At 33.4% G+C, this 23,590-nt stretch overlaps 1 protein-coding gene across 8 annotated transcripts in view; it reads right to left on the bottom strand.

Annotated features, from left to right (window-relative positions):
• Positions 1-1,566: 1,566 nt before the first annotated feature.
• Positions 1,567-23,590, bottom strand: part of LOC119071158 (atypical protein kinase C) — a 45,345-nt gene continuing 23,321 nt past the window's right edge. For 2 of the 8 annotated variants that reach the window (XR_005086605.1, XR_005086603.1), the window contains exons 4-14: positions 16,213-16,263; positions 14,359-14,444; positions 13,623-14,297; positions 13,375-13,549; positions 13,215-13,315; positions 12,959-13,153; positions 8,091-8,206; positions 7,786-7,912; positions 7,285-7,335; positions 6,948-6,988; positions 1,567-5,160 (exon numbers count right to left, since the gene is read on the bottom strand). Coding sequence is in view for 4 of the 8 variants with exons in the window: in XM_037175911.1 (XP_037031806.1) it covers positions 7,825-7,912; positions 8,091-8,206; positions 12,959-13,153; positions 13,215-13,315; positions 13,375-13,549; positions 13,623-14,297; positions 14,359-14,444; positions 16,213-16,263; positions 21,390-21,486 (1,584 nt within the window). In the remaining 4 variants the exon portion in view is untranslated. Of the gene's footprint in view, positions 5,161-6,947; positions 6,989-7,284; positions 7,336-7,785; positions 7,913-8,090; positions 8,207-12,647; positions 12,770-12,958; positions 13,154-13,214; positions 13,316-13,374; positions 13,550-13,622; positions 14,298-14,358; positions 14,445-16,212; positions 16,264-21,389; positions 21,759-23,590 lie in introns of those variants that run through there. The other 6 variants (XR_005086604.1, XR_005086602.1, XM_037175910.1 and 3 more) reach the window with 4 other exon arrangements.

Consider the following 23,590-nt stretch of genomic DNA (forward strand, 5'->3'; position numbering starts at 1 on the left):
AGTGATATCGCGAAATCTTCGAACAGCTTTGGGACAGGGGTCACGGATATTATTGAGTTATATCCGAGGGGTAACTCACTTCTAGATTAAATGGATTAAATGGTATTAAATGGATTAAATGGATTAAATGGATTAAATGGATTTAATGGAATAAAAATTGGATTAAATGGATTAAATAGGAAAAAAGTTCATTTTACCAAATACTGTAAGTCTTAGAAATTGTTGATTTTGATCGAACCACGTACTACAACTCATACTACAATGTTAAAAAGCGAAAAAATCCACTTTTAGGAGTTTTTGGTGTAAAGTGGATTAAATGGATTAAATGGATTAAATAAATTTAATACCATTTTTCACAAAAATTTTTTTCCTATACCTCACGAGTACTTAAACGAGCTGGGGATCGTGCAAATCTATTTTTCGCAATTACTTTACAAATTTTTCAGGTCGGTAGCCTAATTATTTCGGTAAAACTAAAAAATTTTTTTGGATTAAATGGATTTAATGGATTTAATGGATTAAATGGATTAAATGGATTAAATGGAAGTGCGTCACCCCTCGGTTATATCTCATTCGATTCGTTGAACTGTTGCGAGTAAAACGTAGTACTACGTTTGGTGAAATTTATTTTGTTGTCGACGATCGAGGTCATGAAGTACGGGTCTGCCAAAAGAGCCCCAAAATCATTTTCTTGCGATTAATCGAGGGAACCAATTTTTGAGAAGAAAAAACTTTTTTAGCTAGCCTGGTAGGCCTTGAAGAGACGCACATTTTGAGTATACACACCACCAGGTCCATGTTGACCTTTTGGTGATATCAATGATTTAAGGTGAAAAAATAGGTGATTTTCCCGAGTCCCTGGCCGTGTTGTTGCGTACACTACGATTTTCGATTACTGAAAAAGATTCGAAATATACGAGTAAAACGTTCGAAATTTTCTAAATCGTACTGTACGTTACCAACGTGGATATTATCGAGTAACTCTTTATATTAGCTTATTTCACTTTATATAACAATTTTAATAAAAATCCTACAGAAGACCAAAAAATGCTTCATACCTTACTTCTATATATAGACAATAGTCCAAATAAATTGAAATTTGGGTTCCAAGAGTAATGAATAACCACATGAAAAACCTCAAAAAAGCGATAAAATTTCGTCGATTTGGGGTGGACTTCCACTAAAGCCGCTCCAACACTCTGCAGTAAACATTATCCAAGGATGTGTTTCCATAGCATGGTACTACTGAGGCTAGGCTATCTTGTCATACATACCATGTCATGGACTTGTGCCAAGGCACCAACAGGTCAACATGGACCTGGTGGTGTGTATGCTCAAAATGTGCGTCTCTTCAAGGCCTACAAGGCTAGCTAAAATTTTTTTTTTTCTTAAAACTGTTATATTGAAAAATTTTTCAATAATTTTCTAATATATGTTCACTGGTAGTCATGATGTAGTGGATGAAATATTAGAACGTTAGCAAGACTCAGCAGCGAGTGAATTGTTGAATTTTTATTCGTTGATTTTAAATTAAGTTGTGCTTAATAAAACAAGACCAGTTAATTGTTTTTTTTTTGTATTTATTTTTCAGCAATTTATATAAAATTAATTTCATAGAATTCATATATCAACGTGAACATTACTGATTTTTTTCCTTGTTTCAATAAACCACCTTATGTTTTAGTTCATATAATCTTTTCCGGAATGTGCAAGTGTGAATAACATTTTTTTTCTTTTGTTTTAAATGTTTTTTTTTTGTTATAATTTTTATTTAATGTTTTTTTTGCATTTCTTTTTATAATTTTTAATACTCGTTTTAGAACAAAAAAAGTTGTTAAATTGTGTGTTGTGTGTTTGTGGCTTTCTCTTGGGGGAATATTTTGTTTTTTTTTGTTTTTTATTTAATTATAATATTGCTAAAACTAATATATTTTAATAGATAAACGCTTTTTTCATTTTTCTTTTTTGTTTTATTTTTAGAACAGTGATTATTAAATAACAATTTATAATGGAAATGTTTCTTTGAATTCAAGTTTATTCATCTTTTTTTGTTTTAAAACATTTTTTACGGAGAATTTTAATTGTAAAAGGAAAGAATCAATTTAAAAAAAAAATGTGCTGCAGAAACGAGATATAGAATCTTTAAAAGATTATTTTTCTTGTCACTAAAATTAATAATAAAAAATTAATGTTGCGTTAACAACGATACGACGGAATACTTTTTAACATAAAATATAAATACTAAAATCTGTGAACTAAATGCGGATAAATTTTTAAAATAATTTTAGTAAAATATACTTATGGTTCTGTGTTCGTGTCTGTGTATGTTTTGTGTCTTTACATCATTAATAATGTTAAAAATGTAAAAACAAAACAATCGTTTTAATCTAAAAGTTTTTTTTTTTACTTTACTTGTTAGGTATATTGATAAAATAATTTAAACAAAATAGAATACGAAGAAATACTTTGATTTTCTCAATTATAATATAAATCTACTAAATATTTAAAAATGAAAACTTCAGCATTAGTATTGCCATATTGACATAAAAAAAAGAAACTTTAACAGGTGAAAAATTAGATTATTTCATCTTCATCTTCTAACAAATAAATTCGTGAAGGTTATAGTTGCCATAGAAGAACAAATATAAAATCAAATTTTTAATATCTCACCCCCAAAAAAACCATTTAACATTTAACTACAGTGAATTTGTTTAAATTTAAATTTAATTTTTTAATTTTTCTTCTCTTGTTTCATTTACTAAACTTCACGGAGGCTTAGGTGCTGGGCGTGGTTCCACCCACTCCTAATATCTAAAACTTTACAAAATATTCATAATTTTTATTTACCTAAAATACACTGTGTACAAGTTCATTCATCGAAACATTTTGTTTGTTTTTCTTTTTCTTTTTCTAATTGAGTCACATCCATCCCCATTCTCATTTTTCTTTTCTAAATTTATACAATTTGAGCTTTTCAATTAACATAATTGTTTAACTGTAACGTTGCGTCTCTTAGATGTGTTTGCTTTTATCCACATTTTATCCTATCTTTCCGTAGTCCTTTTTTACTGTAAAATAATCTACATTCGTCTCCCACTATTGCATCACTGTTCTTTCATTTTATACCTGCCCCATGCGAAAGTTGACCATTACATAGCAATTTTCCACCTGCAAAAATGATCCATTACATTGGACTATTTTCGGTTAATTTTTTTTTTCATTTTCTTAGTAAGAATCAACTTCCGCATGGGACAGTAGTAGCCGAGAATGCATTTGATGATGCTACGTACTTCATTACTTCGAAAGCAACTTTGTGATACTCGCGAATTCACTAGTGTTTGAGCAAACTTGCTTCGGCAACTGTTCTTATAGAATCTTACGGTGATACCAGAGAAAGTGTTTGACTGAATAATCTCAATACTAACGAAGTGACGGTCCTTTATAATAACGAACACTTCTTTCATTTATGGTCAGATCTTAATGATATTTTCTAACAAGATACGACTCGGACACTATAGTCCGTATGTGGTAGTTAGCATTGCAGCTTATGTTAACCATCGTATGTTCACAGCATTTTTGTGAGAATGAAAGTTTTCTTTAAAGTATCACCGAAACAGAAGATACTTGTAGAAAGACGAATCAAATCAAACATCGTCACACTGTTCATACGTATACAACAATAGATTCCAAATCCCAGTCGACTCGAACATTTCGTCTCTTACTTGCTGCCCGTGTTATGGTCTAGGAATATATTTTCTTTTGGCCATAAACATTTAGAGGGTCAGTGCTGTCGATAACAAAAAAAAACTAGCCGCACTTCTAATAATGATTCTGAATACACAAAGAAACCTGCAATTAAGTTCGATAACCTTACAGTAATTATAAAGCGGATAGGTAATTTGATTAGATTAGCTCAACGTTAACAATTAAAACGGGGTAATGGGGAAACGATTTATATTTTTATCGGTTGATTTTTTTCTCGCTGAATAATTTGTTTGTTTTTAATTTTATTTAATAATTCTTCCATGGCATGAAAGGTCAAAGCGTTTTAGTTTCTTCATTTTTGTTTTCTTTCCTTTCCTTTTTAATGATTAATTTAGTTTAGTCATTTCGATAAAATGATATTTAAACACAATTCAAAATCATTCTACAATTGTAATACTATACATTGCTTCGTAAAATTTCATCTGGTTGTTCGTGTCATTTAAATTAATTAAATTTTCAAATTTTTTTATGTTTACAAATGACTTTTAAATTCGAATAATTTCAATTGATTTACAATTTTCTTTTTTAAATGGAATGTGTTCATTTCACGAACACATTCCATTTCAAGCTAAGAAAAAGGCTGTGAATGGTAATCTTGACAAGGACGTGTGTATGTGTGGTCTTTAGCTCCTTGTTTTAAAAACATAATTTTGTCAGTGGAATGTGAGCTCGAGTGCTTAAAACATGATATTAACCGCACGACACCAACGTATAAATTCGAATTGATGTAAAGAATAATAAAAAAAACTTTCCCGATGATGAACGAAAAAAACACTGACATGTTCATAGTTTGAAATGGCTGAAATGTTATTGATTCGAGGCGAAATTTGTTGAAGATACTTCAAGCTGTCAGGTCTTTTCAAGTAGACACGAAATGAAATTTTATTCGGACGATAGGTATATTTGATTTGGTTAGAAGTACAGGTCGGTGCTTTGTTATAGCTTGAGTAGCATTACACACGTATGGTATTGAACGGAATGTTATTGATCACGAACGATATAATTTAATTGATTTACCGATTGAAGATATACACTTAGAGACTATGTTCGCATGGTTGAGTACGTTTATGTAACAGTCAAGTTTTTGATGTCTTTACAACTTTAAACTTAATAGAAAGAATATCCTATCGCCCTTGTAATACTGCAAAATCCTCGCCCAGAAATAGTACGTGCAAATAAGTTAGAGGGGAGGGTTAAATTATCCAATCATTTTCTTTTTAACTTTTATTTCTTTTGTTAGTTTTAGATTTCAGTGTTAAAATTCATAAAAATCGCTTAATTCAATGGAAGGCAAAACATGTGCTGAAGTAGACTTTTGGATGATGGAGGAGGTAAATGGAGAATGCTGAGTTCTTCAGCAACAGAATCATAGTCGCTTGAATCATCTCCGTATAGCTGAAAAGAAAATCAGAAAACATTTTTTGTATTAGTTAGAATCATTTTGATTGAATAAGGCGTTTTAGACTGAAAGCTCACGAGGCTTTATAGACTGAAAAAAAGTTCACGAAGGTCCAAATACTAACAACATGCAAAACTATTAGTACATCATCGGCACACGGATTGATTTAATGGTACCATACCGTCGATGATGAACAACATTCGTTCTAACAGTTTTGTTTTGCCATGCTCTAGTATTGGTCTAGTATATGTGGTCCACAAGGCCTACTTTTTGGCGAATTAAATTCTCGAAAATTCCTTAAAATTTCCAACGATCAGAAACAGGTTTTTAAGCCCTAGTCAGAAAAAGTCAGAAAAACGCCTAAAAATTAAGGAATTTTAGAGAATTTATTTCCTTTGAATTAGGCCCTGGTGGTCATGGTCACTCTAACGTTTCAACGTGTTGATGTATCGAATTGTAATCATAGACTAAGTTCAGTATGCATAATGTACTCATTGAATGACAACGTTTGGTCTTTTCGTATCGTTCTGCATTACACATGGTCAGTTATCTTACACGAGAATGGTGACAGTACAAAGACAAACACTTTATACTTCTGCGTGCATCTTAATGATCTTAATCTTCAAAAAAAATGTTTACTTTGGATGACCCAAGCAGAAGATCCAAACCATCGTTCTTACATTGTAACTACTGCTCTTGACTCCTGTAAGAGTCTGAAACGTCTTCTGACAGTCAAAAATTAAAGTGACATCAAATGCCGTCCTGGACTGTTCATAGTGGGCTGCTTGATTTTACATCCAGCTTGAGCCAGCAAAAATATTTTGACTATCGATCCGGCCCTCAGGTAGCCAGTCTGACCGTAATGAATGGACTTTTGGGACGGTGAGTTTATTAAAAGCTGTTGGGCCTTTGTTTTTGGGCTCTCCGTCTATCATGGTTTTAAGTACGATCGTCAGCTTGTTGCATCACCGAACCCGAACCCGTTTACACGACAGCTCGACAAAAACCGATGAATCAAGAGAACTGTCAACTAATCTACGGCTAAATTGAATCGTATATTACGCAAGTGCGATTCCAGCCTAACTGGATTAATCACTGCTCTTAAAAATGCCATTACATAATCAGCAAAAATTAGAATGTCATTGGCACAAAATGCCGATAAACGAACACTGTCTCATTAAATTGTCGCACCTAACTTGAGTCTGTGGATTAACAATCAAATTATTTATTTACCAGTTAACTGATATAACATTTACGTTGAATAAATTTGTCACCATATGGTGAAGACAATGGCTTGATCGTTATCATCGACTCACTAATCAATGTTATGGTATAGGGTTTGTCTATATCTAATCAGCGACAACCACAGATATTTTTGTGCTTTCTATGTCAAGGCGAATAGCGACGCAAATCGTTCGAAACGACAAATTGCGCTCCATATTGTCATTATGTTCTGTTTAGAGCGTTTTATAAGCGAGATAAATGTTACACTTAGTCGAACACATTTATTACTCGACATAAATTTGAATACTTTAGTCGTAGTCGGTAATAATGGTTCGTTGCATACGTTTATAAATATATAAATACTTTTTGATGTATGGACTAAATTGGAATAAATTACCATATAACTATTGTTCGATAACGAAAAATTTATAGGACCCGACATTAATTTCAAAGCAACGACGTGTTCTGTGTGGTAAATCCGAAAACATTATTCTAAGTCGAAAATTTCTCATTTTCTTTTCTGAATGTGAAAATAATGGGAGTTTTTTTCGTTCGTTACCTGTGCCATATTGCAGACACGTTGCATGTAATGTGAATCGACTGTGTAAAAGTAAATGCAAAAATTCTTAGTAAATTTGATTAGAAATTCATGATTTGATAGGTTGAAACAAAAGGATGGAGTGTTTCGCAAAATGAGGGTCTGCGTGACACAAACAAAAAAAAAGCGACAGCTTTGAATATGAAAAACTATTCACTTTTTGACTGACATATTTCCAATCAATAACGTTTTTTGAGCGGTACATGTGTTTTCCGCTGAATTAAGTGCTAATGATAATGAGACGTTTCGGATAAAATGATTGGTGCGTATACAAAGTATGATGGCGATCAAAACTCACTTAATTATTTAGTCCGGCTTGCTGCTGAAAGTATTTCGCATTTCTGTATCTCTGTTTATTCGGCAAAATTGATATCAAACCGGAAAAAGGGAAGTGAAAAAGATCACAAAATTAGACATTTTATATTTCAGTCGCTTTAGCGGGTTTTTCTTGTTTGTTCTGATTTAAAGTAAATATTTTCTGATATATCCTCAGTGGGGAAAGGCTTATTGTGAATTTCAATTCGGAAAAAGTCCGAATATTCTGAAAAAGCTCCGAAAAAGTCAGAATTTTTTTCGAATTTTTTTAGAATTTTTATAATTTAAATTTCCAATAACAAACCTTGCAGTTTGACTGATTTTTTTTTTTTGAAAATTCCATAAAATTCTTAAATAATTCCTTAATATTCTTTTTGAATTCAGAAATTAAGGCAATTTTTCTTAAGAATTTTTAAGAAATAAATTCCTAAAAATAGACCTTCATCCCCACCCACCCCTTCACATAAATATTTTCATTCATTACCTGCATATTGTACGGATGCAGCTCGCATGATGCGTGATGTCAGACGCAATCCTCTAGCGACATCAACAATGGATTCACATATTCAAATCCTTCGAATTCCGATTGATCGATATTGTTTATGACACGTCTAAAAGATAAATGTTCGATTAATAGAATCACACAATTCTCTGTTTCATCTCTTCAATGAAAAATGTTTGTTAGTTCGGTTAAAAAACAAGTCAATGAAATGAAAAAAAAAAAACGGAAATCAACAGAAAATTCATAAATTTGAAAAATGAAATCAAAATGCACTATCGTATACTCACTCATCATCCGGTGTCAGTACAACTTCTTCATCTGTAAATTCTGGTGGGAAATTAGCCAAATCTCGGTCTGATTCTAATCGAGGTCGGAACGGAGGTTGTATTTGCTTTTGCAATAGCTAAATCAGGCAAAGGAAAAAACAAACACAACGAATGCAAAATAAATAAATTTACAAAATGTTAAAATAGTCATGCTTAATGTCTAAGTTTTATCGGGGGGACGATGAAGGTGGATGCACAATTCTGTTTTCGGAGACAGGAAATTATTTCACTCGGTTTTAGAAACGGAAAATATTTGGTGCCAAGACAGAAAAGCTACAACGATGTATGTACCAGTACCACAATCTTACATCGAACACAATCTTCTGCAGGAAATTGTAAAATTTCGTTTTTTTTACCAAACGTCTACATTCTCCATAAAATGTTGACGTAATGAGTCAACGTATTTTGTCTGTTCAACAACATCAACAGCAACAAAAAATATCCGCTCGATTTCACAATAAAAACTTAAAACAAACGGTACAGATGGTCTTTCATGTTCATTCAGCAACTTTCTTTCAAGTCATGAAAGAAATGTGTTGTGTACATTCTATCCCGGAGGAGAAAAACATTTTTATTGCATTGACAATTTTCATGTGGAACCTTGAACTGAAAAGAATTATTTGCCACCAAACGAATTTCTGGCTGACCTAACAATGACTTGCCGATGTGCCTTCATGTATGAATAATTAAAATGAAAGTATTTTGCAACAAAGGACACGATCAATTTCTATTTTTTTTTTTTTACTGTGTGTTGCTGTTGTTACTTTCGAATGAAAAATGAGCTGAATGAATTGTATTTAATGGTAAATCTTTCTGAGAGAACAATGGCAAGAATAAACGTTATAGATGTGATATAGAATCTGAAATTCATTTATTGTTGTTTATCGCCTTTCAATTACAGTATTGTGTGCCTTCAGATGATTATCAGAAAATTATCACAGTGACAAAGGGATAGTTATTGCCAATGTGTGCACCAAAGTTTATATAATGCCCTTCATATGAATAATAGATATTCAGGCTACTAGAACTGTAAAATAGTGAGACTTCGTCTCGTACCGTCTACTCCATCTCGATCCAAGATATCGTTTTGCAGTTCGTGTAGCATAAATAGCTTTATTTATCGAGCGACTTAAAGTTCCATTGCCTTACTGTAAAGTGCACTTTACAGTAGATATACCGAAAATAAACCGAGACGTTCGCGACGAAAATCAATTTTACTAGAAAATTACAATGAGCCACGTGCGCCACATCATTATGACAAGAGTCGAGGATGCAAAGCAACTTATATCTCTGTACAACAGCAAATATTTAGTGGATCACACAAGTGCAGGAACGGCGGGTAGACCCCATGAACGATGGATTAAACGAATGATGGCAAGAAAATTACAGATCAAGAAATTACTGAAGAAATTACTAAACTTGACGACATCTGTTACCGACATCAATGATCGAAGTAAGCAAAAAACTTTCGTTTAAGTTCTTTTAATATAGGAAAATGTAAATTAAAACTAACGAAGAAACAGATTTTCTTATCAAACACTGAAAATTAATCTGAACAACAGAAGTACCAGATTTGATGATGATACGATTGCTGTTTAAAGAAAAATTTTCTGAGAAAGAATTGGCATTTGGTCTGAAAATTCTTGTTCAGAGTAGAGAAACAACAGAGAACCATTTCCGATTTTTTCCTTGCAGATACGTTCAAAGTCGTAGAAATTGCTATAAAACCCAAAGCAAAGGAATGAAACAAAGAATAATAAAGTTTCTGACTATTCGACTAAAATTGTCTAAGATAAGTTATGACTGAATCACTATGACTGGGTAAAGAATTTCTAAATATTTCTAGTTATCTTAGAGTCTAAATATTACTAATTCGATTCGTAATTCCATTGGGACGAGTCACTATATTCATCTACATCCTTTTGGTCTTAGTTCAATCAACACTGCAGCAAAGAGCATCAAGTTAAATTAGTCAGTTCAATTGAGTGTGACAAAAACAAAAGAAAAACTAAAAGCTGTTAACATCTGCCAGATAATGCTATTAAATGAGTTAAATGTTTGTTAAAGGGAAACAAAGCGGAATTTCCGAGAAACGCAGTCAAACAAAAATAAAAACTTTGCAAGAACGTTTTGTAAAAACAAATATGGAAAAACTAGGCCCCACCTCTTGGGTGGGTCAGGTCCCTTGACTGTTTTTTTTTCTTTCTATAATTCCAGTCTTAGTTTTCCAGCCATTTTTAAATAAGGTGGTGTTTTTGAGATTACAAAACTAAAGTCACATGAAAAGGTGATGTCTCTTTTATTTAGAAAACAGCAGATTCACATGATTCATTTTACTCATATTTATTTAATTTCCTGAAGAAACAAAAAGAGCTATGAGTTGTAGGTCCAGCGAGCGATGTCTTACTCCTAATATGAGTCGCCTATATAGTCTACTAAAAGCGCTGAACAGGTGGCGCATTTCTTGCCTGTGAAAAAAAACTCATGTGGATTACGGCCCTCGCTTCGCTCTGGCAAAGTTCACACTCGTGCAAACACTTTAGGAACGAAAAAAAATTGTCGTATATCGCAGATTACCAGTCCAATAAAGTCCAATGTTCGAATTTAACCTCAGGAATTACGATACTGGTCGAAAACACTTCATATTTTCAAATCTGCAATTTTTAAAGCCTCTGAGAATTACTCGAGTTATCGTGTTATCAAGCAAGCAAGATTGTGTTTTAGACTTCTAGATTGTTCGACCAGAATCCAGATTCACTTACTCGTCGAATAAGAAATTTTTCTGGAAATCCGTTGCAAAAATGTCGTAACAAGTTGTGTTTACAATTGCAATTACTCCAACCTCACTACTACAATATTAACCATCTACAAAAATTACTTAAGTTATCACGATAACAAGGAAAAGCGTCTGAGTATAATTTCTCCCATATCTTGTAAAAAAGATCACAAAATTATAGTTTTACTCTTTACTCTTTTACTCCATTACGAGTCGTTTATATTGTCTTCTAAAAAGCACTATGAATGGAAGGTCCAGCGAGGTACGTTTAACTCCTAATATGAGTCTACTAAAAGCGCTGAAAAGGCGGCGTATTTCTTGCCCACCTCTTGAAAAAATAAAACTCGTGTGAATTACGGCCCTCGCTTCGCTCTGGCCGCAAAGTTCACACTCGTTCAAACATTTTAGGAACGAAAAAAATTCTTTTAGAATACGATTTCACCCAAAAATTGTCGTATATCCCAGATTACTAGTCCAATTAAATTGCAATGTTCGAGTTTAACCACATGAATTTCGCTACTGGTCGAAATTGATTTTTGAAGCCTCTGAGAATTACACGAGCTATCGGTTTCTCAAGCAAGCAAGCAAAAACTCTTTTGGGAAGTACTTCTAAACTGTTAGACCAGAAAACCAGAATTTCACTACTCGTCAAATAAGAAATTTTTCTGGAAATCCGTTGCAAAAATGTCGTGGTATAACAAGTTATCTTTACAATTACTCCAAACTCACTACTCCAATATGTCTCTGTCAATTAAAACAAAAAATTTGAAAATCGGGTAAAAATTACTCAAGTTATCGCGCGGTAACAAGAAAAAGCGTCTGTGTAGAATATCTCCCATCTCGTTGTTCGAATATTATCCATCAGCAAACTCAGCCTCAAGAGTTTCAATCTTCGTCGATTAAGACAAAATCTTTGAAAATCGGATAAGAATTATGGAAGTTATCGCGGTAACAAGTAAAAAACTCTCTTGAGAATTACTCCCAACTCATTACTCCAATATTGCCCATCCACGAACTTAACCTCATGATTTTTATTCTCCGTCGATTAAAACCAAAATTTTGAAAATCGGTAAAGAATTACTCGAGTTATCGAGTCCACAAAGAAAAGCGTCTGTGAAGAATTTCTCCCATCTCGTTGTTCTAACATTATCCATCTGCAAACTCAACCTCAAGAATTTCAATCTTCGTCGAATTACACAAAAAATTTGAAAATCTGATAAGAATTACGGAAGTTATCGCGGTAACAAGGAATAAAATTCTCTTGAGAATTACTCCCATCTCATTACCCCAATATTGCCCATCTACGAACTTAGCCTCATGATTTTCATTCTCCGTCGATTAAAACCAAAATTTTGCAAATCGGTAAAGAATTACTCGAGTTATCGAGTCCACAAGTGTACGGACGTTTTCTGTATTTAACGTTTTTTGCCAATGTAGAACATTTTCAAAATATCAAAGTGAACTTAGCGTTACGGACATTTAAGGGTATTTTCTTTCATAAGACCCTGACTTTCAGTCAAGGGAACAATACCTTTGTCATTCCAATCTCAATAATCGGTTGATTCATTGAAATTGTTCATCCAACTGTAGCGAGACTTTGTGCCTCATAAAAATATTGTATCGAAAAAAGAGGAAAAAAAATAGAAAAAAAAATGGAAAATTCGAAATTAATGAACCCATTGAACACAAAAGTTGTGGTAACAAACGTTTTTAAATCATCCATTAAAACCGAATTCACTTACGAATCGTCGGGCGTTAGATCAGCCGGTTCTCTTGTAAATTGAGTGTCAAAATTCGAAGTGAACTCATTATCTCCGGGATCGAATATCGGTATAAATGGTGGCGTAATTTCTTTTTGCGCCAACTTTGCGACACAATATTCAGAAATGATTTCAATACGAAATTTCGGATGGAAGAAATAATCGGCAAATAAAAAGATTAGAAGAAAAAAAATTGTATCAGAATGTGAGACGATTCCGCCATTAGATAAGGGAGAACTTGTATAAGGTTGGCATTGCAATGGATAGAAGTAGGGAAAAAAAACTAAACTTACCAGTTCCCAATCAATCGATTTGAAGAATGTATGACTGGTTATCTCGCTAAATGACGATTCACGATGGCATCCCAAACGATCAGCCGGATTCTTGTTGAGAAAACCTCGAAGTACTTGGCCAGCCTTAACACTAAGCGATCGCGGTATACGAATAGTTTTCTCCAGAATAATTTGGAACAAAAAGTCTTCGGTGTTCTAAAATTTGGAAAAATTGTAACGTACGTGACAACACATGCGGCAAATTCGATTCGTTTACTTGATCGGGATTTTCGGAAGCTCGTTCAACGTCGAACGGACTTCGTCCGGCAAGCATTTCGTATAGCAAAACGCCTAAAGCCCACCAATCTACTGAGAAACCTGTAAACAAAATGAAGAGTTAACATTTGATTGACCGTTTAATTCCATCGGCTGCAGACCATAATCTTCGCCGCGCAATATTTCCGGTGCTATGTAATTTGGTGTACCGCAGAAAGTCGCTGTTGTATCACCAGGTCGAATACCTTCCTTGCACATTCCATAATCAGTAAGTTTAATATGACCTTCATGATCCAGTAAAACGTTGTCCAACTTTAAATCTCTGTAAATTATACCCTGAAAAGTGACAGAAAGGATTTTGATAGTTTAACGTTCACGTCCGACAATTAAGATGCAAGCGTTTGTATACCTTCTCGTGCAAAAAGTTTAGAGCTAAACTAATTTCAGCTGCATAAAATCGTGCATGCTCTTCCGGCAACCGTCTTTGCCTCTGCATATGAAACATTAAATCACCGCCGCGAACGAATTCGATAACAAAGAACAGTCTCGATGGGGTTTGGAAGCATGAATGCAATCCAACTAAAAATGGATGATTTGATGCCGTCTCAAAGACATGTTTTTCCGTTTGCACCCAATCAATATCTTCATCGTCCGTGACCAATGCTTTCTTAATAACTTTCATCGCATAAATACGACCATTGCGGCGCAATTCAACCATTAATACTTTGGCGTAACTTCCACGACCGATGACACGAATGAGGTCGAAGTCATCCAAAGAATATTGACGCTGTGTTCCGACTTCTAATTGTTCTTCAGCAGTCTGAGCCGCATCAATAGCCGCCGCATCACCGCGATTATCGAGTACAGGTGGATAGTCCGGTTGCACTGGTCTCGGTTCGTGATGCGATTCACCGTTTACATCTTCACGTTCTTTGATTAGGACAGGCTCGACGTGCTCATTCGTACAAGACTTTTGCACTAATTTGTGGCACTTCTTATGGACAAGTAATTTGCATTGAATGCATTTGAAACCCTGACGTCCAAGACCCCAGATTCGGTCATGGCAGTATGCACAGAATGCTTTCTGGAATTGAAGAAATATATTACTTCCCAGCTACACACAACGATTACAATGACACACGCACCCTATTAAAACGTTTCGCCTGGAAGATATGGCCGTTAATTCTGTATAATTTTCTCCACCTTCTCGCTCCCCTTCGATAGATGCTCCCTGCAAAGAAAAAGATTAGGTTATTGATTGCAAGGACATTCTTATCGCAAATGTACACATTTCTTAAATAACATTTTTTTCTCGTTCTTTTTTGCATTTCATGTTAGCCGCCCATTCATCACAACCTATTATTAATCGATCCGAAAGCAAATGACCCGGTGGTATTTAAATATACGGTTAATGGTCGTGCAACAAGTAAGACGCTTTACGTAAGTTTCGTAAATTTGCAGACGTTTTATGGAAATATTGTTTATGGTAACTGCTTCGAGTAATGAAATCCAGTAAACAATTGAATTCGCGCCGAATTCACTCAGAATCAACCACTGATTCATTAGGTTTCAACAAGATAGAAAACAATTTCAAATTTGGTTATACACGAAACACAGATTGCAATCTGTTACCCTCAGTATCACTCGTCCCCTTATCTGGTCGTTCCGCTAAGATGCAAGTGAAACTCCTGTAGCATGACACATGATATCCATCCACAGCGCTCACTCTATCTGGTAAAATTACGTTTTTATGCTTATAACTTTGACAACGCCCATGGTCTCGTACTAAATGACATTCAGCTAGCGTTGTTTCGGTAAATATTCGAACCGGTAATGATTGCGGAACTTTGTCTAAGTGTATGCAACATTTTGCTTCAGACATTTTGTTGAGTCGGTAGTTCTTGCCTATCTTATTAACCGAAAAATTAAGAATCTAATGAACCCGTCAACTCATTGTTCACAATTTAACCGTTACGTTACACTCATTCTACATAATTCGAAAACGACAATCTTTTGTTTTTTCTATCTATGTGCATTGTTTAGAAGTACTAGATTTGGCGTTAGCTGAACATTTAAATATGGAATAGATAACTAAAGTGTTTTTGTAATTCACATTGTAGTCCACTCAGGCTGTACAATATTTATCAGTTAAAATAAACACTATCACGTGACGGAACGAGGATCCCAGTGGATCGAGTAATGACGGTATGTAACGCGCTCCACCTTGACTTCAATTTCGATATTTTTGCTCTTAAAATCAACACGAAACTCTCAAGGTATTCACTAACTCGGCATTTTTTTTTTTTCTAAATACACACTTTTCGAGAAACATTTATCAAAAAATGTGTTAAGCTTCGATTAAAGTCACCGTAAAAAAAATGTTTTCGTCCACCACAAGGCTAGCTATCTTCAATCAAGCGGCATTTAGGAATGTTCTTCGTATTTTCTGATTTCATAAAATATAAAAACTTGCTCGCTTTCGAAGCAAACACAATATATTCGCAAATATCATAATTAAGCTGTTTGATATGTCAACAACAATAATAATGCTTGATATCAAAGGTTCGGATTGTCTTTAAAAATTATGATTGATGAAAAATATTGGTTATATGCTACAAACAAATAAAAATGTGTGGAATGATCCCCTTTCAGAAACGGCTACGGTACGGATGATTGAATTTTTCTCATATTCTTTTTAGTTCATTTTTCTTTGTTATAAAAAACATTGAGTGTAGCTCATCTTTTTCCTAGTTTTCACGTACTTCTATATTAAATAGAAAACATATTTTCTGTGATGTTGTTTATTCAGACTTCAATAAAAAAACAAATCTGAAGAAAGTAAAGTGTATCACCTAATGAGAGGGCGGGTATCTCATTTGGTAGTTTCTTGTTATAGACACGAATGAAATTCCGTATTCTGTACGGATACTATGTGTCCATTACATACACGAGACTATATGAAAAATGTATAAATAAATAAATGAAAATAATATACTCACTATCCTCTCCAACACATGACATCCCCGGCTGTGACGGCGCATTTGGAAATACTGTAAAAGATAATAAGATTCATTAACTACGGCTGTGTGTCAAGTGTGGCTTAAAGGAATTTCGGGGAATTAGAAGCAAAGAAACACAAGAACCTCACAAAGTATTAACTACGTTGTATGGTTGTCGTCACAAAAGTCTAAAAAAAGGAACAACATTAAATCTTTTCATCATTCGCATAATATGTATTCGAATGAAGCGAAAAAAGTAAAAATAATAAATCTACACCCACATATTGCTGGGGCCTACCTCTCAATCTCTAACCATTCTATACACAAATCATATATTTAACCCTATATTTTATGTTTGGTTGCTTGCTTTACTGTCTGAATGAAAGTATAACACGATATGTGTGTGTACACGTAGATACGTACGGAACGAACAGCCAGAAAAAGCCACGAAAAAAAATATGATTTTTATTTATGTTGAAGCAATAAAAGGAAAGATTTTTCCAACTCTGCTTCCATATTAATTCGTAGCTGTTTGTTTCAGATTTTTATAGTGGAGAGGAGAAAAAAGAAACCTCCAGTATTATATCAAATTGGATCACATGTTGTGTAAATGTTTCCTCAGGATGACACTAAGTTGACATTGTGATATATTTAAAGTATAAGCATCATTGTAAGTGTCTCAAATGTAGTACGATAAAATTTAGCGAAAACTGTGTTCGTTTAATACGAACCTATTGTTTATTGTAACCAGTACACAATTAGCAGCGCAGAAACTTTTGCGAATTTCTTTATAATTTCGCACACTTTTGTAAAAACGGATAGCAGGATTTTTTATTGAATTATGACGGTGTAATATAGGGCAACAACGACTCTCGCAATTATATCGATTACTATATTCTATAGATAAACTATGCAGCAATAATTCATCCATATCTACATCGCCACAATAAAGAGCTGTGTCGAAATATTTTTTTTTATCTTCAGTTAAATATGACCACGATATGACGTTTAAACGCTGAATATTAGGGGTGTGCGATGGATAAAGGATCGAGATTGGCGTAGTCCACGAAAAATTGTTATCGTCCCTAGATGTCAAAAATCGATTTTAAAAATTTTGAAAAATTCATTTTAATATCTAGGACCCGAGTCGCACTTTTTCTCAGTCCCATATGAAAGTCTTTTTTAGCGTATTCGATTCCAGACCTCCCCTTCGGCTCTGTCTGGAAACTTCTCACACGCTAAAAAAGACTTTTAGTCCTAGGTACGAAATGTACTATTACAACTTGCAACAAATCATAGAAGCTAAGTTTTCGGCCTCCCACCTATTTCGACCTCTAACAAAAAACTTCTTTGAAATTTTTGCTAGCTGTATCAGTTCTATTCTACTAATTGGAGTCCAATGCAACAGAAAAAAATAAAATCCAGAAGAAGTTTGTCGAAAAAGTCTTCTTCATGGGTCGTCCAAGGCTATGAAAAATTGAGTGGAACACGAAAATTCGTAAATTCATCTGGAAAATTATTAAATTTTTGCTCAAGTGGAATTAAATTCTTGGGAATGGCTATTCAAAACAGAAAAGTTTTTGAAAATCATCTGAGAAACGTTTGTATTGTCAGTATTTGTTTGGCTTAAAATTGGGACAAAATACCTCAACTGAGAAAATCGAATTTTTTAAAAAGTGTAAAAAAATCTTCAATTTTAAATTGTTTGATCAAAAAGTGACCGCAGATATTAAATTCAATTAAATGAATCAAAAATAATGTTTTTCAGGCATCAGAAATCCGATTTTCTCAGTTCAGACATTTTGCTCCAATTTTAGGCCAAACAAACTGACAACACAAACGTTTTTCCTAAGATTTTCAAAAACTTTTCTGTTCTGAATAGCCTACAACATTCCCAAGAATTTAAGCCCATTTGAGCAAAAATTTAATCATTTTCCAGATGAATTTACGAATTTTCAAGTTCTAGATCCACTCAATTTTTCATAGTCAGCGAACTTTTACGACTCACGAAGAAGAATTTTTAGGACTGATACAGCTAGCAAAAATCTCAAAGAAGTTTTTTGTCAGAGGTCGAAATAGGTGGTAGGCTGAAAACTCGAAAATTTGGCTTCTCTGATTTGTCGCAAGTTGTAAATGAATTTTTCAAAATTTTTCAAATCGATTTTTCACAATTTTTTGTGGACTACGCCAGTCTTGATCCTTTATCCATCGCACACCCCTACTGAATATTCAGTATATCCAGGACATTAAATAAAGTCTCTGTAACTCTCTGTAACTAAATATTCCGTACAAAAATTCTATTAATGTCAGAAAAAAAACTTTTTCAATTAAATGACGACAGCCTGAATACAGTTTCTAGCTGCGTTAGTATTATCTAATTACCATCATATATATGTTAAAGGAGTTTGCGAAATGAATACGAATCACCAAACTACATAATACTGAAATTACTTTGCACAATCTGGCCGAGTGACCCATATCACATCACATCTGACAAAATATGACAAAATACAGGCGACAGGAATGCATTTATATCTGGTGCCGTTATTTTGAGAGAATTTCTAAACCAACCATGATTCGACGTTGACATCGCCAAAGCGATTGCTTATCGATGTGTTTATATTATGCACATGTTTGCGAATAAGATAGAGTTAAAACAAACGGGATTTATTCAATTATCACATCAAATTGCCGGACATAGGTTTAACTTTAATAGACATGAAATTGGTGTGTTTTGATGATAGTTGTGCAGTAGTATTTTGGTAGTGTAAATACGATACGTTGACACAATTATGGCAACAGAATCCGGAATGAATTCTGCATTTAAACTATATGTATCACGAATACAATTTCCACTTTGCAGGGCTCGAGCACTAGAGTTTCCAAAGCTTACGAAAATGATGATTAAACATAAGTTACACATCAATCAGGATTATATTCCTTCGTCTTTCGTTTATGTTCGGGTGATGCATAAAACAGGTAACGCAAAGGTATGCACTAGACTAGAAATAAATTGTGTATCAAGGAAGTAAATGAATTAATTCTTTTAAGAAAGCACTTCTAAATCTCCCAGCCCAAATCCAATTTTCAAATCGTTTGGATTCTAAACTCTGGCAGAAGTAAAGCTTGCCAATAGTAATTACCGGATCTGGTACTTCTTTTCTTCAACAGTCTCATATAACATGTCGTCATTAGTTTTAGCATACATATAGCCACATAAAAGAGCAACATCAGTTAGACTTCCCCACTTATTTTCATCGTCATTTATGTTAACCAGATCTGTAGCTTCATTTCTAAGTTCAAATTCCAACTTACATTCCTGCAAGCGTCAATGGAAAAATAACATAGGCACAGAAATGGATGCAGTAACATTTCTTTCCCATAAATCTTCTGCATCTGTCAATGCACATTTCCGATAAATTTTATTATTGCGGATCACACAATTACCAATTTACAATGGGAAAAACAGAAGTGCGCATATCTGTATCCAACATACACACAGAATGTAGCCACAGAGTGCATACATTTTGATAGTGACAATATCAAATAGACAATGGTTCCCTTCGGGATTAATAGCTCTAACATCCTTGGCCTGGTTTCGAAGTTTTGAAACACTAAATTTCTTCACTTTTTGGCAATTTGACCAAAAATCCACATATACCATGTGAGGCACCATTATGTATGGTTAGATGTGTGTATACCTTCAAATACATTGTTTTACTTCTATTATAATTCGTACGACGATATGTGCTCAATGTTCATTGTGCCGCATCAGCTCGACAACATTTTTTACAATGCTAATGCTATACTAACGATACTAACACTGTATTACCAAACATTTGGTACACCGGACTGGGTACACTAAATTCACATTTTGATGATGACTTAACTGTGTTTATAGTTATGGAAAATGATTTTCCATACACCCACCGTCTGGTGCTGTATGTGAGTAACGGTAGAAACATCACGTTTGAATTTATCAAGTTTTGGTCCGTTTTATATATATGTAGACATATTTACAGGTAGCTTCAGCTTCAACGTTGGTTGAAGCCATTTTCGTGTATATGGAATGGTGAAGGATGTGCGAATAACGGCCGCTGTGTACACGAATAATATTATATTTTAACGAATTCTCTGGGAAGGAATAAACGTAAAATTTTGAGATAAAAATTGTATTTTTCCATCTATATCTGAGCAGCTTAGGGAAATTTATGTGACGTTGTAGTGTTTTATGTGTTTGTGTTTACAAGCATCGTTTATATGAACATTTTCAGATGGGGGGTAATTAAAATTCCAATAATTTCTCCCGTTCTACGTATAAATACAGTGTGGATTTGAACACATAGTATACATTATGCGACTCTGGCTTACACACTTACGTTTTGTTACTGTGTAATCAAAAATATTCAAAGATGTAAAGTATGCGTTTTGTGAAGTTTTTCTGTATTTTTTTTTTAATTCGTTTCCCGTTTCATTCGAATTTATTTCACATTTTCCTACTTAATGCTAATGAAATTCAGAAGAACACAGAATATAAAAAAAATATGTTGTACCGAACGTACTCTGGATCGTAATTCTAATTTTGTTTGCAATAATTTTGTTGTTTTTTTCGTTGTCGAAAATAACAATTCAATTAAATTTTAGGCTGAAGGGATAATTTTCGGTTGTACGTTATTGTGTGTTAGGTGGAATATTTCGCATTAAATTTGACTAATTTAATGTCTGAGCTACACTTTACGATGGCACACAGTTAAATGTTTTTTTCGGTAATTTGCGAGAAATGTATTCGGTTGATTTTAATTAAATGAAAAATTGACTTCGTTGGCACTTAACAGGTATTTCGGGAGAATAACGCAAAAGTGAAATTATTTATTATCCAATTAATTTGGTGATTTTAACTTAGATTAAAATTTATGACAGTCCACTATTTTCCGTTACCCGAAACCGCGACAGCAGGGCTTAACCAATTTTTCAAAAAAGTCTTTTAATTAATGTTTGTTTTGAGTTGTGTCGCAGAAAATGGGCGAGAAATCCATTTGTACAAAATAATTACGTTTTCTTCACTGGTGAATAGAATGACAAATTGAATAGATGTACTCAGTTGATGATTGAAACAAAAAACAAACAAAAAAAACAACGAAAATGGAAATATGACAATAAAAAAATTGGAAACCAACTTTCTGAAGTTCTGGAATGTTTTGGTATGGGAAATGATGCTACACCATAAGTAAATGCTGCTTCGAGGAAACCACTCCACATTATTTGTGTATCCATACGAAAATTGTTGACATATACAAAATGGTTTTACGTAGATTATTCATTTATCTTCTGACAACCCGTAGCACCAATTTTATTCATATTTTATTTTATGAAAAATATTATATTCATCAAAACCAAAATAATGTTTACGATTTCACACGTCCATTATTCATTCATTTAGTAGAATTCTTTTGCTTTCCCGTTTTTAGTAGGATTTCTGTTTATTTTGTGCTAGGTATATTACCATAACAAAATATATCAGAAATGTTTCACTTTACTGGAAAGCTTTTTACTTATTTATTTCAATAACAATAGGTTTTCAATCATCTTAAATTGTAATACCTCGGTCGAATTCAAATGAAAACGAAAAAATTTTCTTTTGTATCACTGAAGCAAACATGACACACTATTTCAAATAGGTAAAATTCTTGAACTGACGATGAAGTGAATGAAAATGCTTGAAAGATTATTACAATTTTGAAAATATAAAAGGGACGCAACAATGTCTTGATCTTTTAATCGGTATCACAAGTTACAGCTGAATATAAAAATGTTTTGTATTTAGCCATAATTTTATGATTATGACAGTTCTTGCTTCACTTTAATTGCAATACAGAAATAATTTCGTTAGTTTATCAACCAGTAAAATAATAATTTCTTCCAAGTACCCCTTTCAGTTCAACAACACACATTGAAACCAAAAAAAAACTTTTTTTTGAATACGAAAATCGACAAAATTTATCTTACTAATCTCCGAATAAATTGAATTAACTTTAATTTAACATTAAAAATTTATAATATTTTTTTTTATAACGCAGCTAAACTGAACTTTCAGCGAAAAGCAAACGCGTTAATCGCACTATTGATTAGATACCGAATTGTTATGACCATTTTACCTGATTGGATATGAAACTGTGGATATATCGTTCATTCATATGACTGAAAACGTTGAGGTGTATAACATAAGGTGCGATATCTTTGTTATCAATGTGATGATAACAAAATGTGAATGTATGAAGCAGACGAAAAAAAAAAATTCAGTGTACGAAAACCAAACTCAAATTATCGTCCGTTGTATTCACCAATGTGTGTGTCGATGGTAATACACAACGATTTTTTTCCTCTTTCAAAACGTTACCCAATTCATAATAACGTAACGTGAGAAAACCGACAAAATTAATACCATAAAGAAAAGAATTTGATTACTATGCGAGTATGGCATATTAGTGCCATAAAAACCACTGAAAAGTGAAACGACCCACAACTCCCATTTATTTCAAAATTTCCCCGTTTAGATTTTAATAATAAAAATGTGTAATTCAAGGATCATTACCTTTAAATGTACAACCTTAAAGGACGCCCGAAAATGTATATTATAACCGTGGTAAAGTGTGCAGAACACCATCTCATGGGCTTATTTTATATCTTTAGCTTTTTCCATCAGACGCATGACACATTTGAAACCCATGTAAAGCTGGGCATATATGGTATAATAAATGAACACAATACATCGTTAATTACAAGGTATATGTTAAGTTTATGCAATAATTGGTGTAAATGGTTTCTTCAGAATACTTTTTTTTTACACGTTGAACGAACAGTCATTACACTTCAATGTTTGAAAACTACTTAAAGTCGAGTCTGATAGTATATTTGGTGTGCAGCATGTTGTAATGTAGAATATTAAACTCTATTTGTACAACATAAAATTGTAAATGTTATCTATTCGATAGAATTGCATAAAGCCGAAAACGTAAACAGAGTCGTCAGAGTAAAAGGTAGAAATTTGTTGAAAGTTTGTTTGCATTATATTTGATGCGAATGAAACTGATATTATATGCTGTCGGTTCTTTACCTAAGAAACCGCATAGACCTCGAATCGATTTCGATGTTCCTATGGAAAAATGGAAAATATTGTTGCCTTACATCGACAGAAAAGCCACAATTTCTTTAAAGTTTGTAAAGTACTTTCAAAAGTTAAATACTTTTTTTTTCAATTTTGCGAGCAAACAAAACTTTTTTTTTGGTTTTTAATTAAAAAGAAGGAAAAAAAGAAACAAAAATAAAACGAGCAAGATCATGTCTTTTACAGTGACACATTTAAAAGAACCCCGCAAGC

The sequence above is a fragment of the Bradysia coprophila genome, assembly GCF_014529535.1.
Source record: "Bradysia coprophila strain Holo2 chromosome IV unlocalized genomic scaffold, BU_Bcop_v1 contig_144, whole genome shotgun sequence".
Lineage (NCBI taxonomy): Eukaryota > Metazoa > Arthropoda > Insecta > Diptera > Sciaridae > Bradysia > Bradysia coprophila.